Below are 16,979 nucleotides of genomic sequence, written 5' to 3' on the forward strand. Positions count from 1 at the left end.
GTATGTAAACTCTGGCTGTGACTCCAGCATCCAGCAGCCATTAAATATAAGATAAGATAAGATAAGATAAGATAAGATAAGATAAGATAAAAGTTCATTATCCTGAGGGAAATCACTACTCTAACATGTTAAACAGCCTCTTGTATGTTTGCTCCCCACGCCTCTTGCGTTGTGATCAATCCTGCATATTAGAGCTGCGTCAGGCTAAGAACATCCTCTCTGACCCAGATCCCCTCTTTGTGCTACCTGAGCACTTGTCCTCTAATCCTCCTAAGCCCCGGCCCCCTGCAGAGAGACACACATACCTGGGGTCACAGTCCATGACCTAATTTCCTGCTGGGAACGCCACTAAAAGCCCCCCGGCCCCCCTCCCTCGCTTGAGATGCACTGGAGTTAAATGTTTCCAGTTTGATCAGATCTACAGAAGTGGACCAAATAAGAGAGGGATGGGATTTCTTACAATCTCCCACATCGCCGCCGCTGCAGCTTCTGCCACCCAGGGTCACCTCTGCTCACAGGCAGCGTGCCACATGAGCATCAATAATTCACCAGGCACCGCAGGGAGCCTTTGTGTTTCCACAGTTCTCCTCCAGTTATCTGTGACAGCGTCTCCCTGCCCGTCGTCTCTCTCTGCAGCGGCTGGACTTTGTTTGACAGCCGAGCCGAGCTTTCGTCAAAGTGTTGTGTCGACAGACGGAGAGCGCGGACGCCAGAGAGCACGGTGATAATGAGGCAGGAACGTCCCAGACTGTCAATCAAACCCAAACCCAAGCTCCAGTTAGGCTCCCCCTGCTCAGACAAACACCACACTGCTTTGTGATTCATTTTTATTTTATGTAAATATTCTTCAAATAGAAAAGTTCTATCCTAACATATCAGACTGGAGACAAGGAGAAGAACAAACATCCAGGAAAGAACACACACACACACACACACCTCTTCAGTGACAGTGTGCATGCAACCCTTCTGTAACGTCTCTCAGTGCGTCCACGCTTCGTCTCTGTCATGTCAGAGGAAGTGACATCACAGTTACGTCTGCAGGCTTCACACACGTCGCCCGCCTTCTGGTTTACTGCTGCTTGGTCTTCACCGCCGCCTTCAGTTTGGTGTAGAGGAAGCCGAAGTTCTGCAAGGAGAGCAAACATGTGAGCAGATCAGACCTCAGCATACGAGAGGTTAAGTAAGGAGCAGCATGAGCACCATCAGACCTGGATGGCGTAATAAACGATCCCCAGGTAAGCGGCGATGCAGCCGCCCAGGAAGAGATCAAAGGCTGCAGGCTTCACTCTGGGGACACAAAGAAGCATCAAAGCCTCGCAGACACATCAGAGGTGGCACAGCAGAGAGGAGGAGGTATGATGAAGACGTACCTGTACATCACCACGGGCTGACTCATCTGGTCAAAGAAGGTGACGTCAGGGTCTCTGCGTGGAGAGGGAGGAGGACGGGTGGTTAGAACCAGAGGAGCCACATCAGATCCCTGCATCCACGCTGTGTTACCTCACCTCTTGTCCTGCTGGTATGTGTGTCTGCGGACTTGCTGCAGGTAGATTCCCAGCTCCTGTTCCAGCGTGTTGACCAGCAGGACTTGACCGGGCTCCTTGTCCAGCAGCTGTGAGGCCCGGGGGACCGACGACAGGAAGGACATCAGACTGGACACTCGACTGTCCTGGAAGTCCTTCAGAGGGAGGATAGAGAAAGAGTTAAGATGTTGAAGTTGATGTCATTTAAATTCATAATCAGGAGGGCAAATTCATCTTAACTTTGAGATCCTGACATGTATTCTATCTTACACACTTTACTGGGCCTTTAGAGAAACAAACACATTGTAATGACAGCAGTGTACCACCAGGGGTCGCGCTTTCCTTGACTTCCTGAGCAGAGTCACAATCTTACCAGCTGGCCTTTGAAAATCTGCAGATCCTTTGGTGAACCCTGATGACAGAGAGACAGACAGAAGCACACGTCACCATGGTGATTTAGGGGAATTACAGACTGGATGTGTGTGTTTTTGTTTTTGTTCTCATATATAATCACCTTGTCAGAGAGATTGAACATATACCGCGCCAACGTTTCTGCTATGATCAAACCGTTACGCTTCAGTTTCCTGAAGTCCACTTGGGACCTGAGAGGAGAAACATCAGAGAGTTCAGACCAACAACATCAGAGGGGCGTTGCTTCATCCTCACTGTTACTTAAGAACATCTCATATGTCCTGATGGACTCACACGGTGTCCAGCACAGATCCACGGAGCCCAGCCTTGGCGTCCTCCAGGTGAGACAGAGTGAACCCTGGGATCCTGCGCAGGCTGTAGCGCTCGTGCTCCCAGGCCACGGTGGACTCCACCAGGTTGATCTTCTTGTGGACCAGTTCCATCTTCACCCAAGGAAATCTGGAAGAAGCCACCTACAGAAACAGAAACATGAACATGTGGAGGTGGAACAAAGGGGGACCGGAGCAGAGACAGTCCACCTCCATGTTGAGCTCTCACCTCCTCCAGCTGCTGGATGAAGGCGTGGATTGGCGTGTCGGGCTTGGGAGGGCGAGACACGTGCATGTAGAGCTCCTCGCCGTTAGCCAGAGTGTCCAAGCAGAGCACCAACTCCACGTTGTCCTGGAGCAGACTGGACTCTGGGTCGGGATCAGAAAAGGTTTGACTCAGATCAATCACATCAAACCCAAACTAGCTCCAGATGGATGTGATGACCTCACATCTCACCGGCATGATCCAGATGATCTTCTATCCAGCGCTTTGTTCCCAGGAAGTTGTATTTGCCGCCTCCGGTGAGGGAGAACAACAAATTATATCTGAAACACATTGAATCAAGCTTTGTGATGAGACACAGAGACATGGAGTTGGGATCTGAACCTCTGATGAAGCAGGGACAGATTTATGGATTCACTCCTCTACCAATGAGTTGAAGCAGTGAATTCTGAGCATGACCTCAGGCTTTCAGACACAAATGAAGAGGAATTAGCATAAACAGATAAGTCGACATCAGCTTGATCGGTGCCAGCGGGGACGCAGACGAGTTAAACATTTTTCAAAGCTTTTTACAGGATTTCTGTCTGTTTCTGCAAGATGAGCTCTTCAAACATCTCAACTCACCTCGGCCTGGTCCTGGAGCTGCTGTAGAGCTTCTGGAAGAGACGCACCAACTCCAGCAGGATGGTGACGCCGCTGCCGTTAGAGTCTGCACCGTGTGACAGCCACTAACACACACACACACACACACACACACACACAGAGGGAGGGGGGGGGGAGAGAGAGAGAGAGAGAGAGAGATATGCTGTATTTGATAGGCTTCGACATCATCATGGTTGTTTCCTTACATGTATGTGACTCACTGGTGCGATCCCATAGGAGTCATAATGAGCCGTGATGACCACAGTGGGCAGATCCTCTCCAGCTCCAGGCAGGACTCCCTGAAAGACACAGGAGCAGTTATGTAATGAAACAAGTCGGGAACTTCCCATAACAGCCAAAATCTTGCATTTCCGTGTGTTTCTGTGTAAGAAGGAGGCCCTGGCAGTCTGAGCTCCTCACTCACCTCCAGACAGACGATGCTGTTGTCAGTGGAGGCCTTGATGGGGGCGTTGTTGCTCACTAACATCTGAAAGGCGGTGGCGGTGACCATACTGCGCAGGACTGCCAACAGCAACAACAACACGGCACGGTTAGGTAAGAGAAGAAGAAGACCTGCTGCATCATCTTTACTTCATCTGTCCTCTTCTTTCTTACCTCGGATGAATATGGAGGAGTTGCGTGCGGCTGCGGCCTGCTTGACCTCCTCGTACATGTAGAGCAGCTGATCGTCCTCACGGGCCACGTACACGGGCATGAGCGTCTCCTTCTGCAACGCCTCGCCCTCGCTCGCCATGAAGCTCTGGGAGGAAACAAAAAGGATGGTTGAGAGGGGAAGCCGGGTCACGCCAGCTCTGTTTCACCCTGTCAGAGGTCCTCAGAGACCCTCAGAGACCCTCAGAGACCATCAGAAACCCTCAAAGACCCTCAGAGACCCTCAGTGGCCCTCAGAGACCCTCAGAGACCATCAGAGACCATCAGAGACCATCAGAGGCCCTTAGAGACCCTTAGAGACCCTCAGACACCCTCAGAGACCCTCAGAGACCCCCAGACACCCTCAGAGGCCCTCAGAGACCCTCTTGTCTCACCTGTATGGCCTCGTGGGGAACGCTGGAGAGGTTTCTGGGCAGCAGGATCAGTATGGCCGCAGCCTTCTGCCTCTGGGCCTCCAGGTATCTCTCTGTGGTGAAGTCCGGCACCCTCATGACCAGACAGCGGCGGGTCAGGACCGGCTCGTCTGCAGAACGGGCCTCAGCCACCACGATGGCGCCGCGGCAACCTTCACAGGATTATAAACGTCATCTCTTGCTTCATAACAATCACATTAGAGGTCATCATGGCCTCACTCAGATCCTGGTCCTCACCGTGCTTCTGCTTGGCCAGGTCGTACTGCTGCATCCTGTAGGCGGTGAACTCGTAGGAGGACACGGCGGGCAGGGCGGAACCCAGCAGAGAGTGGACGCAGAGCAGCAACAGAGCGGCAGCCACCTCCGTCACTCCCCTCGCCGACATGATGTCACTTCCTGTCTGGCTCGACTTATGGTCTCAGTCTGTGAACACATTTTAAACATTAGTGTTGATGCTGAGTTCAGATTATTTACTGTTCGTCTGAACTATCGGCCATTTTGTTTCTTTGTTGCATTCTGGAGGAAGTCGGCCTCCACGGACTCCAACCTTATGGATCCATGTTGTTACGTCTCCAACAACACCAAATTAGAAGTTATGGACACAACAATAAAAGCTAAATGTATCTTTTGGATTCTCAAATGGAACTGAGGAAGTTCAGATCTAAATGAGGTAAAAACACCAGGAGACATTTTGTTAAAAGGCTGATGTTGTATTTTAAGACCTTGTCCTTTCAAGTTGAAGTTGATTTCCTCAGGTTCACACTTAATGAATCAGACAGTCAATCGAGTCACACACAGTCATGATGAGAGGAAACAAGCACAGCTATCAGAGTCTATCTGCAGAGGACAAGGAAGACTGGAACAAAGACACGACCTCTTTGTCTTAACTTGGACTGGATTAGAGTGCCAGGATTTAAGACCTTCTTCAGACTCGGTCCTGCCTCTGCTGCTGTCTTGTCATGTCTTGAACTTGTGACTCACGCTCTCATAAAAGCTTCTATCTCTCTACTATCTAGCTCTAAGTTGTGTTTTGCTAATGAAAGATAGCGCTCACCTGTCTGGTCCGTCCTCTCTCATGGGTCTTCTCCCTCTGAGCCCGGGGATCCTGGGGACTGGAGGTGTCTGGGTAAGCCATCGTCCGCCATCTGCTCCCAGGGGATCAACTCAAGGCTAATCACACACAAACACCCACCCACCCCCCACAGTGCTCGCACACCCACTCTTCCTCTCTCCATCCACCCCTCCTCCTCCTCCTCCGCCTCCTCTTCGTCTGTCGCCTGTCCTGCGCTGTCAAACTCGTTCATTTCAGCGGGCGATCACTCGTCCCCCGATGGAAACCTTATGAGATTGCTGGGAAACTGTTTCATAAAGAAGAAATTGGCTTTGTCTCCTGCGGGGACGACGGCCTGAGGAGGCGTCTGATTGGAACATGTGACGTCTGAAGCAACAGGGGGAGAGAATGAGATGACACTGAAGACGAGAGAGACGAAGGAGGTGAGACAAGAGAGGCCCTGAGGCGACTGTGCTCCCAGGCTTTAGTGTTGCTGAGTCATGACACAAACAAACTGGTGAACCAAAGCCGTCGTTGTGATATCTAATATTTATTTCTCATGTTACACTACACAGAACTTTAACACTGTTAAAATCAAAATGAAACCAGTTCACATCTTCTCAATGACCGACGTCGTTATCTGACAAATGTAAAGCCTCTCTGGGTTCAAACTAAACGTTGGCATACTTTAAATAAATTACATCAACGGCTGTGAGCGTCTCTACGGGCAGCAGATCCTTCAGATCGATCCTTCCCTTTAATGTAAACATGAGGAGCGACGACGTCATCGGCCGGAAGGAACGCACTCCACAGAAGACACGTGGCTGCCTGTGTGTGTGTGTGTGTGTGTGTGTGCGTGTGCGTGTGTGTGTGTGTGTCTCATTGGTGGAGTCAAAGTCACACTTCCTCCCTTCTTTCTTTCTTGTACACACACACGGCAGTTAGCCACGCCCCCTTTCATAGGTGACCTCTGATGTTCAGTCGTTTATCAGCAGACATGGCAGAAGACATTTAACTGAGCGCTGTGGTCTCCTTCGTTTGAGCATTTGGCTGTGATGAGGTCGTGTAATCTCGTTTCAGTTTCTGCTTGTTTGGCGTTTTACTCTCTATGCTTGAAACCAGATCCTCCACACTCACACACTCACACACTGATTCAGGTACAACTTCCCCAAACACATCCTCCTGTCAGATCAGATCATCACACTGAGTGTTTACATGCAGAACATCTCAGCTCCACTTTCACATCCTGTCAATAATGTAGATTTGGATTAAAGTCTATTTGTTGTTTTAAAGCGTAAACTGGATTTGAATGTGACGTTTGAACGCATGAGAGGGGACTGAGGAGGATTTGGACACTACTGATGTTATTGAGAGGTTTTTGGGGAAGTTGTTAACTCCTTGGTTCCAGAGCAGAGGAGCACATGTATGATGAACGGTCTGATGCATGTTGAGCTCTACAGACGTGTTTATAAAGACGTAACGTTTCCCTTTAAACTGGATGGAAACAGATGCTACATGTATGGACCTCATGCCCCACAGCTGCTTCTTACCCACCTCTGAGAACAAGTGACATAGAAACTCATGGGAAAAAAAGATGTGCAAATATATTATGAATATATAAAACAAAGATATCTCCAACAGAAACTTGACACGGGTGAAAATGAATCTCAGTGTTTTTCTTTTTCTCTCTGAAACGATTCCATTTGCGTTCCCGACCAGGCAGTGTGGAATTCAGTTTGAGACGTGAGAGCGCACAGCTTCGTCTGCACTCACACAAACCGGTAGTGTTTATCCTTTCGCATATCTGCCACATGAGTGACGACGGCCTGTGCCGTCGGCTTAAACGTGGAGCAGAGCGTCGCACCGACTCGTGAGCCGCTCTCTCTCTCTCTCTCTCTCTCTCTCTCTCTTATCTCTAATAACTCTATATTCTCTATATCCTGTAGAGGAGGTGAAGATAAATATTACTAACATTAACGGTTTCTTTTTTTTAAAGCGCACCTCACGTAAATGTCTTATTTGGGCACAGGAAGGTGTTTAGGGGTCAGTAAAGGTCGGCCGGCTGGTCGACGGGGACACAGTGTAACGAGCAACATGCAAAACCATTTAGTTTCAGTTTGTTTGCAACCGAGTGTGACTGAAAGCGGTAAGAGAGATCCTCCTCCGGACCGATCCTCCGCTTCATGTTCATGTTTGACACATACGCTATATTTACACGGGAAGACGGCGTGCGACACGGGCGACAGAAATGTAGAGAAGGAGAGCGAAATCAAGCGATGGCCACTGCAACTTCCAAACTCCCAAAGCTTCTTTTCCCCCTGCTGAATCTGAGCGACGACACACCGGCTGACGTAGACGCCCTCGTAGGTGTGCCGCCGTCCGTACAGCCGGGCTGTCACGTACGGGATCGTATGGCGGATTCAGAGTCCTCCTCATCCTCGGCTGAGAACGTTCCTCCATGGTTCTGTCGTAGTAAAATATCCACAACCGTGAGATGGAAGTCAAACGATAGAGAAGCAAAAGTTAATTTTCCATGATTTCCCCTCCGAGGCTTGAACGTTTGACCTCTGACCTAACGCCGGAGGAGACCGATGCACAGATCCTACCATAGGAGGAGATAACCTGACCTGTGTGCACCTCTAATTCTGAATAACGATAAACTTCCGGGCAGTTTTTTTCTCCCCCAAAGCGGCTCCTTCTCCTCGCCGCCCTCTGGTGGGGAGGTTTGAGTTGCGGAGCGAGGCGGCGCTACTGGATCTGACACGCCGTGGACGGGGCGGTCTGGCAGCACATGCAGGTGGGGTTGACCGCCTTAGGGGGGATCAGGTCCAGGTCCTCGTCGTCTGGGATCTCATCTAGCCGGTAGCCGTCCTTCAGGAGCTGGATGTTCAGGTCCTGGTTGATCTGCTGCGGAGGCAGAAGAGGAGAGAGATCAGCTGGGAACCCAATCAGAACGTAGGGCGCTAGGACCGACGCTGTTAGTGCAATTAGTTACTATGACGATTCTGGAATAAGTATTTATAAGATTCTACAGAAGGAGGAACAAAGACACAATCAGATCTTTAATGATGATGAAGAGATGGAGCATTAGATGGAGCATCAGGGGTGAGAGTCCAGGGAGAACTCAAAGGTTGATTGATGGAGAGGCGGGTCCTGGGCCACAGAACATCAGAGTCTAGAGTTTGAGCTCGATTCAGATCATAGCTTTCAAATTTTTACAGTTTTTTCGAAAGTTTTCATGCCATAGACAACCATTCAGACTGCTTCTCCTGTGTTAACACAAGGTGACCACTAGATGGGAGCAGAGAGTCTTCAATCCCAAACTAACTAAGATCTGGATCAGGAAGTCCTCTTCAGATAGCAGCTCTTTGTATCCAGGCACCTCAGCTCAGACATGATGGAGGTATGCATTACCATTCATACCTCCTAAATTAATCAATCAGATATTGTCCGAGTGACCTTGTGGAGGCTCTCAAGGTCAAGTATCTGATTATAAAAGTCAAATGTACACAGAAAGGACAGGGTGAGAATGGGACCAGTTGAGGATGGAGACGATGGTGGCGATAGTCACCATGGTGACGATGGTGGGCGGTGGTTGTGGTTTGATGGAGCGATGCTGTTCACAGGGTGACATTGTGCTGTATTGTGTGTGTATAGATACCTGGTCCCTCAGACATCTCACCTCGGCTGAGGAATATCCTGATGAAGAGTACCTGGACATGTCAAAGTCATCATCGCTGCAACACAAGAGAGAGGAACAGTTCATACCACCACGCCACAGCAGGGAGGCTCTCAGGAGGGTTTCTGGGGGCCTCACTTGAACCATGAACCAAGAACAACATAAGCACAGAGAACAGTAGCTGTGTGTCCTGCGTCTCTATGAGTCACAGTGCTCTTAAAGGGAGTGTACGTATGATTCAGTGTGTGATGTAATCCTGATGTAATCTTAATGAAGAAGTAAGCCCTGGTGTGTCACATGACCCCCCCCACCCCCATGCTGGGCACACAGGGTGGGTCTCAGCTGTCCCACACACACACACACACACAGACACACAGACACATCTGCTGCTGCAGGGCGGAGGCGGAGGCGAGGGCTCACTCTGACTCTGAGCTGCTTTTCCTGCTCTAATCCCGCCCTGTGCCCTGGGAGTGGAATCCCTTCAGCCCAGACCTCCATGGATTTCTGTACGCACTGCTGTCTTCCAAACGCTGCACCATGTTCCTTTGTTTTACATCAGATGCCAGAGCGACTCTAAGCACAGTGCGGTTACAATAGACAAATACAATGTCCTGAGAGTTGAGTGGCGGGGGGGGGGGGGGGGGGGGGGGGGGGGGAAGATGACGCACCTGTCCGTGTCCAGCGCTACCAGGGGCTTCTCGTCTGGGCTCTGGTCCAGAGAGGAGTAGCCTTTGTTTGGCACCACCAACCTGAGGACACAGACAACAGAAGACACAGAAGATCCAACAGATCAATACTCTGCTAAGTGTAACTGTACTGACATAAGAGGACAAAGAATGAGAGTCCTGTGCTTCAGTTGAGGGTCTGACACACACACACACAGAACACAACATTGGGGGCAAATCTGGAGCCTTCAGTGCCATGAGAAGAGGCAGTTGTGTGGCTTGAATAGTTTGTGCGTAAAGACTTCCACTCCACATCTACACACTGAGTTGTAGCGTTTGGTAGTCTTTGTGCGTCTGCAGGCTGGCAGCACATAAAGGCTGGAGTGGAAGGCTGCGCTGTGATTTGCCTCTCGCTCGGTTGTCGTGTTTTGTGTTGCCCTGGACGGTGACGCCGATCACAAACACAAACCTGCCCTGCTAATTCATGCAAAGTGAATCATTTGAGTGGAGCTTTGTCTCCAAACAGGCAGCTGGGGGGTCGTTACCTTGTCCTGGCATTCTTCTTAGGTTGTTGATTGACAGGACTCCCGACGGTGCCGTTCTTCACAGAGCCTTTCCTGGCCAGGTCTCTCTGTTTCTCTGGGCAACCACAGGATAGGAAGTCATCAGATGAGACACCAATAAAAGCACAGGAAGTACACACACTAGCAGGCAGTGTGTGTAGAAGCTGCTTAACACAACACTCTGGAGGTTCAGCCACACTCTGAAGGACTCTGAAGCCAATCTGACCCTGACAGTCGAGACGCAGACGCAAAGTACCAACAACTGAAACTGTCGCAGGATTTAGCACCTGGAAATACTACACACACACACACACACACACACACACACACACACACACACACAGTAAGAGCCATCTCTGTGCGGTGGCAGTTAATATCAGAAACGTCTCAACACTTCAAGCACAGAAGTAAACAACATCACTGAGGTACAATTACATTTCTAATCCCACAGAACATGGACTTACTTCACACACTTGACTCTATATTGACCTTGCGTTGGGTAATACAGGTTGTGTACAAATGTGTGTACTTGTGCCCAGGGGAGGCACGCAGTCACACACTAAGCTAAATGCCTTTACACTCTCACAGGACTTCCCTTTCTTTGAAGTGTGAGTATTACAGTGTGACAGCATGTCAGGTATTAGTTTGTAGGGTTTAATCAGGATACCTATCTGGACCTGCAGAGGGGAGGGCTTGTAGTTCATGGCCACCGTCTCTCCTTTAGTGTCCAGGTCCCCCTCAGAGGTGGAGGACGCTGCTGGGTCCTAGAAGAGACACACACACACACACACACACACATTACAGGACATGTTACTGCAGAACTCCGTGAGATCATATTCATTCTGATAGTTGTTTTCTCTGGCATTGATTGATCAGGCATCACATTTCTGTTCAGTCCAGACCTGCTGCAGTGAATGTGTCCATTAGTGTGCAAGAGGAAGTTCTCATAATGAAAAGAATCATGTGTTAGCACAAGCCACTGTGCTTACTGCATTCCCAAAAACAAGAAGAAGAAGAAGAACTGAGTAACAGATAGGTTTAAGAGGTTTTATTTGAATCCATGCAAAAAGACTAAATACGTTCGCCAACATGGTATTGGTCTTCAAATACACACACACACACACACACACACACACACACACACACACACACACACACACACACACACACACACACACACACACACACACACACACACACACACACACACACACACACACACACACACACACACACACACACAGTAGTGGTCCCCTGTCTGTAATCAGTGCTGTGACTCTGTGATTTCATTTTCTAATATCTGGGCTAAAGCACCATGTTGCCAAAATGAAAACACACAGGAAGTGACCTCCATCAGGAGCTGCATGTGTGGCAGGACCGGGTCGCCTGTGTGCACTCGTATGTCTGCAGCAGTGAGCCTGGGTGGGGGTTCAACTCCTGGCTCCGTCCCCTGGTGACGCCATCGGGGAGGAGGGTTGTGGTGTAAACAGAGGGGGCTGCTGTTGGAGCGGAGCTTTCCTCTGAAGCTGAGGGGAGCCGGGCCGGGCCGGGGCAGGCTGGGAGGCGCTCAGGGCCTAGGGCTCGACCCGGGACTCGGCCTGCTCTGCTCACACAGCCAGGCTTTATGTTCCCCCACAGGCTGCCCCTTGTTACATTCTGAGGCCAGACAGAGCTGAGCTGTGAGGCCGCCGGCTCACAACAACAACGCATTCTCTACAGAGGAGCTGCTGGGACTGGGATTCTTTAAATAAGGAGGGAGGGAAATCTACAGTTTGTGTCATCAATAAGTTGTTTTTAAGGGTCAGATGTTCAGATAGGAATACAGTCAGAGGCCAAACCCTAAACCCTGAATCTGACTCTGTAACCTCTCAAACCTCCAACTGATATCATCTCTCATGATCTCTCTCCTTATTAGTTGAAGAGATATGAATGTGAATCAATAATCAATAATGTCTTATCTGTAGCTGCTGAAGATCCATTCAAACAGTTTGTACTCTGCTAAATCAGCTCCATCTCAGCTACATGACGGTGGAAGTTGCATATTTGTAGCCCTGCAGCCCTGAAGACGACTTTCTGACCACCAGATCCAGAACCTGCTGATCCAGACCCTACTCATCTAGACCCAGTGGCAGTGAGTGTTTTGGTTTGTAGGCTGGCTCTTCCGTCCTAAACCTTTGCTACACCTAGTGGTCAACTCTTGTCAACAATAGATGAGCAGCCTGAATGGTCGTCAATGGCGTAAAGATTATGTCATCAAACCTAAAACCTTCCTGTAACGTTCCTCTGCCTCTACAACAAACCCAACCTTCTTGGCGTGTGAGTCTGTGCTTTATATTGATAAACATGAGGAGGACAGAATACTGGAACCACCTTCATCTCAGCCCAATGCAGACGTTACTGTCAGCTACTAAAGGAATCGGGGCGACGTTCCAATCCGATTACAAATTCATGAGAGTTTACCGTAGACGAGGAGACGCTTACTTCTGCTTATGGATTTTTGTGCAACACCAAAAACAAGCTGCCAGATCCACCGGGAACACACACACACACACACACACACACACACACACACACACACACACACACTGAGAGTCCAAGCTTAAGTGCAACATTTCTCTGTGACATTCTCCGCAGCCTGCCAGCAGCATCCGTCTCCTCGCTGAAAGAAAAGTTCCCTCCTCCCATTTCCTCTCCTTTTCTCTCAAAGCGGCGCTGATGAGTGACAGGCGGGGCCGTTTTGTGTTCGCCGCAATAGGCTCTCTAGGCTTTCACTGCATACAATGGCTTCATCTGGTGACGAAGAATTATTCAACTCGCTGCAATGCTTAATGACAGCTGGCAGCTAGGAATACAGAGCACACACACACACACACACACACACAGGCAGGAGCTGGGGAACGCGGTCCCAGACGTGAGCACGTCGGGCGCTCTGACAGGCCCGTTCCCTCAGATCGTCACGTGGAAACCCCGCCGCACCGTCTTTTCCTTTCATCCGCGTTCTCCTCCAGCAGACACACACACACACACACACACACACGCTGTAATGAGACGAGGTGAGGTCATCGTTCCTGTCAAAGGCCCATTGAAGATTCTCCCCACAACTGACAGTGAATAATAAAAAAAAAGGCTTGTTAATGCCACTTCCTGTCCCGGTTTGATCATCAGGCAGGTAACAGGAAGCAGGGAGACACCATCAAGCAGATAAGAGAGGTTTGACTGAAGAACGCTGTGTTGAACACGGATAGAGAATCAGATTCAAACCAACAGGTCCTAAACTGTCCTGAGAGCTGCGTTGTGATTGGTCCTTCCCTCCCCTCACATGTACACACATCTATTGTACACACAGCATACACAGACACACACACATGCTGGAGTGTGTGCTGCTTGGCCTGCATCCATGTGTTGGAGTCTCCAACTGGGCTCCTGATGCAGGGGGCCAATCAGAGCACAGCAGGCTTTTGGAGAGGGGCCCTCAAAGAGAGAGTACCCACAATGCCTCTTTTCACTCAGCGTGCACAGTGGCGCTGCAGCAGGGGGGCCAATAGAAATTCTCCATTTAAAAAAAAGAATGAATTAAAAATGTATGTGATCGGTTATCCTGCCCACGGTCAGGCCGGTGGGTGGTGAAGGAGAAGATTCAATCAGTGATGTGGAGGAAGATGAAGGTGCTGAGGATGAGCCTCAGAGCGTGGAAAGGTCAGAGGTCAGGTTTGTATGGGCTGATGTCTCATAAAAAGCAAAAGATCAGGAGTTTACAGAACAAAATGGAGCTCAAACAGCAGAGACATTTGGTCCTCATCATGATGAAGAACTACAGCTCATTCATATCAAATCAGACGGATTAAGATGATTTATTATGAATCTTTTTATTATTTGGGGTTGGAAATGAGCTTTTTTAATTTATTGTATATTTTAAAGTAGGACACAAATATTCACTAAACTATCAAAACAATCTATTGTGGCCATAAGGTTTAGAAAATGGATTCATAACAAGAACATGGAAACGGATTGATTTAGTCTGTTTACTAAAGGAAAACAATGATCCTGTAGTTGTTGTATCGTTGTTACAGGGCGATGGTTTCTAATTGTTACTTTAACATCTGAACAAACACACTCATGTTTCACCTTCACCTGTGACATGTTGGCTTTTATGTACTGAAGGTAAAACATGAACATGAACACACAAGGAGACATCAACACAAGGACACACACACACACACACACACACACAGGGCCGTCTCAGTGACCTCTCCTGTTGGTTTCATCAGCCCGTCTCATCCCAGAGCCTCTTTTACTGCTCTGATGATGAAGAGCCACGAGGCGAGGCTGCTGCTGACACAGCACACACACACACACACACACCGGCCCATTGGTGGGCTCACCCGTCCCACTCTCCTGCCGGCCAATCGCGGCGCAGTCTGGCGGGATCAGGTGACCGTCATCACAGTTGTGAGCATGACAGTGGCGACTGAGCTACTATCGGTCACACTGAGACCAGAGATACAGCGAGCAGTCCCAGATGAGGCTGTGTTGCCATGGTGATAATGCCACAGGGGTTGATAAGGGGTCTGATTGTTAAACTCTACGACTACAAATAATATGCAGGCTCAGGTTTTACGACTTGTAGCTCCGAACAGCTTTTAAGTCGTCAAAGCCAATAAGTGACAAACTGAAACAGCTCAGAGTTCAGACTGAAGACTTCTGATATACCAGGGAGGCACAATGAAGTTATTACCATGGAAATGCACAGCAGAGTAATCGAAAGTGTGTGTGCGTGTCCATGTGTGTGTATATGCCAGCGTGACAGCTTCAGTAATGACCCACACACACGCGCACACACAGGAAAAGTGAAACCCACAGCATTGTTTAGCACAAAGAGACAGAATAATGAATCTGTGGCAAAAAAGAGTTTAATGCCAACCGGCTGACCAGTGACACACACACACACACACACACAGCAGTCACTTGGCCTTTCAAATGCAAATGTGTCTGATATTGGATTCAAACCCCTCATCTCACAGGATCACACATGACAGCAGACTGATCAGATCTTAATAAGCAGGAGAGACCGAGCAGCATAAGAAATCAGTGTGTGTGTGTGTGTGTGTGTGTGTGTGTGTGTGTGTGTGTGTGTGTGTGTGTGTGTGTGTGCAGGCTGAAGCCCCTACGGTAAACACTTGATTGAGTCAGTGTGAAGGGTCTGCAGATCACAGTATAGGCGTTCTGATGGTAAGGATGGAGGAGATGGGATGGAATATATAAGTGATCAGTCAGATGTTGGAGGTCATCGGGGTCGCTGATTGATTTTCATATTTCCCTTTTTGTATCTACTGTTTGTCTGAGGTCCTCGGCTCAGGAACTCGGGAAGTGACTCAGTCAAAGTCAGACCTTCTTCTTCTTCTACTACTTTATTACATCATCCTCCCTGTTTATGGAGAACAGTGTCACAGCATCACCGCCACTAATGGAGTCTAATTCTGTGTGTGTGTGTGTGTGTGTGTGTGTGTGTGTGTGTGTGTGTGTGTGTGTATTCCGGGCCTGCTCGAACCGGCCATCAGTCAGTCTGCAGCACGTACACACACACACACACACACACACACACACACACACACACACACACACACACACACACACACACTTACACACAGACTACATCACACGTCACCATAATGACGGACCGTGGGAGCATCACACACACGTTAGCTCGACATTGGTGCAAACAAACGCAGATGAGCGGATCAGAACCAAAGCGAAGGCCCCGAGACTTGGACCTGAATCTGTCCTCCCTCCGGTCCGCAGTCCACCTCACTGTAGCACGACACGACTAACGCGTCCTTACCGTGCATGTTGTTGTGTTTAGGACTCAGCCATGTTCGTGTCTCTGTCCCACATTCTGCTCATCAATTTGCGCACTCATCTCAAAAACGCCCCGCTTGTTTACGACGCGGCGACTACGCAGCCACGGAGAGACTACGCAGATTCCATCCAAATGTCGTATTTTGTGTACAATCGAACACAATCGTGCGATCTGCGTGTGCGATTTGTGTGTGTATGTGTGTGTGTGTATGTGTGTATATGTGTGTGTCTATGTGTGTGTCTATGTGTGTGTGTGTGTGTGTGTGTTCTCTCACCAAAGGCTGGGTCTCTCCGTTCACTGGAGGCACTTGGAACCTGTCGATTTCTTCCATCATTTTGCCGGAGCGTCGCTGTGCCGATGCGGCGGTGTGTGTGTGAGCGGGTTAGGCTGCAGTGTTGTGAGTGTGCCGCTGTCCGATGAGCTGCCAGGGTCCGCGGCCGTTGTGCATTATCGCAGCTCGCTCGGCTCCATTCTCTCAGAGGTGACTCGACCTACTCGACAGCAAAACAGCAGCACCGCCCCACTTCCGGGTCTGTGGAATATTCATCAGCGTCTGACCAATCACAGAGCAGATCACGTCCCGGCTGAGCCAAGTCCGTATTATTATCGTGCAAAATCGATGTCTGAGTTTTAAATAGACATTTTAACATAACATTCTACATTATTATCATTATTGTCGTTGTTGTTTATATAAATTTAGTGTATTAAATATTGTTGCTTCTAACCAAATCCCCTTGTCGGGACAGTAGACGTTCACTTTTGGTAAAGAGGGGAACTATCTTGACCGTCACTTTTGATCTTTGCCCTGTTCAGGAGACTGATGCGTCTGGTTGTCAGGGAAACTTAAACTACATAGCAGCGGTGGCCGGTTAGCAGGTATCTTATTAATTAGCCATTTAAAAGGTTGTGCTTTACTTTATTTGCCTGAAATAAACCCATTTACACACACAC

At 49.2% G+C, this 16,979-nt stretch overlaps 2 protein-coding genes across 3 annotated transcripts; both read right to left on the reverse strand.

The window, feature by feature from the left end:
* Positions 1 to 1,069: 1,069 nt before the first annotated feature.
* Positions 1,070 to 4,598, reverse strand: LOC143000556 (BOS complex subunit NCLN). Its single transcript, XM_076149928.1, has 15 exons — positions 4,451 to 4,598; positions 4,175 to 4,365; positions 3,744 to 3,888; positions 3,553 to 3,650; positions 3,350 to 3,427; positions 3,111 to 3,214; positions 2,721 to 2,809; positions 2,493 to 2,632; positions 2,229 to 2,407; positions 2,038 to 2,125; positions 1,897 to 1,935; positions 1,506 to 1,678; positions 1,371 to 1,424; positions 1,209 to 1,287; positions 1,070 to 1,126 (listed from the first exon to the last, which is right to left on the reverse strand). Exons 1-15 carry the CDS (start codon positions 4,596 to 4,598, stop codon positions 1,070 to 1,072), a joined length of 1,662 nt encoding a protein of 553 aa, XP_076006043.1.
* A 2,053-nt stretch (positions 4,599 to 6,651) lies between these two features.
* On the reverse strand, positions 6,652 to 16,534 carry fam219aa (family with sequence similarity 219 member Aa). Of its 2 annotated transcripts, none has more exons than XM_076149685.1 (6): positions 16,303 to 16,534; positions 10,839 to 10,935; positions 10,154 to 10,247; positions 9,612 to 9,692; positions 8,947 to 9,001; positions 6,652 to 8,171 (listed from the first exon to the last, which is right to left on the reverse strand). In XM_076149685.1, exons 1-6 carry the CDS (start codon positions 16,360 to 16,362, stop codon positions 8,013 to 8,015), a joined length of 546 nt encoding a protein of 181 aa, XP_076005800.1. In that variant the 5' UTR covers positions 16,363 to 16,534; the 3' UTR covers positions 6,652 to 8,012. The 2 variants fall into 2 exon arrangements, with proteins under 2 accessions (XP_076005800.1, XP_076005791.1); XM_076149676.1 differs by having other exon boundaries at positions 8,926 to 9,001.
* Between the last annotated feature and the right edge of the window lie 445 nt (positions 16,535 to 16,979).

This window comes from Genypterus blacodes, unplaced genomic scaffold (genome assembly GCF_046128005.1).
Source record: "Genypterus blacodes isolate CSIRO-AG114 ecotype Tasmania unplaced genomic scaffold, CSIRO-AGI_Gbla_v1 ptg000006l_1, whole genome shotgun sequence".
In the NCBI taxonomy this organism is placed as follows: domain Eukaryota; kingdom Metazoa; phylum Chordata; class Actinopteri; order Ophidiiformes; family Ophidiidae; genus Genypterus; species Genypterus blacodes.

What these genes read in the sequence shown, in the direction of transcription:
- LOC143000556 (XM_076149928.1), bottom strand. Translation starts at nt 4,598, where the DNA reads ATGTCGGCGAGGGGAGTGACGGAGGTGGCTGCCGCTCTGTTGCTGCTC. An exon ending in CCTGGCCAAGCAGAAGCACG is followed by an intron (nt 4,366 to 4,450) that starts GTGAGGACCAGG and finishes AATCCTGTGAAG; the next exon opens with GTTGCCGCGGCGCCATCGTG. An exon ending in ACATACCAGCAGGACAAGAG is followed by an intron (nt 1,425 to 1,505) that starts GTGAGGTAACAC and finishes CTCTCCACGCAG; the next exon opens with AGACCCTGACGTCACCTTCT.
- fam219aa (XM_076149676.1), bottom strand. Translation starts at nt 16,362, where the DNA reads ATGATGGAAGAAATCGACAGGTTCCAAGTGCCTCCAGTGAACGGAGAG. An exon ending in ACGGAGAGACCCAGCCTTTG is followed by an intron (nt 10,936 to 16,302) that starts GTGAGAGAACAC and finishes TGTCTCTTCTAG; the next exon opens with GACCCAGCAGCGTCCTCCAC. An exon ending in AAGAAGAATGCCAGGACAAG is followed by an intron (nt 9,693 to 10,153) that starts GTAACGACCCCC and finishes CTGTGTCCTCAG; the next exon opens with GTTGGTGGTGCCAAACAAAG.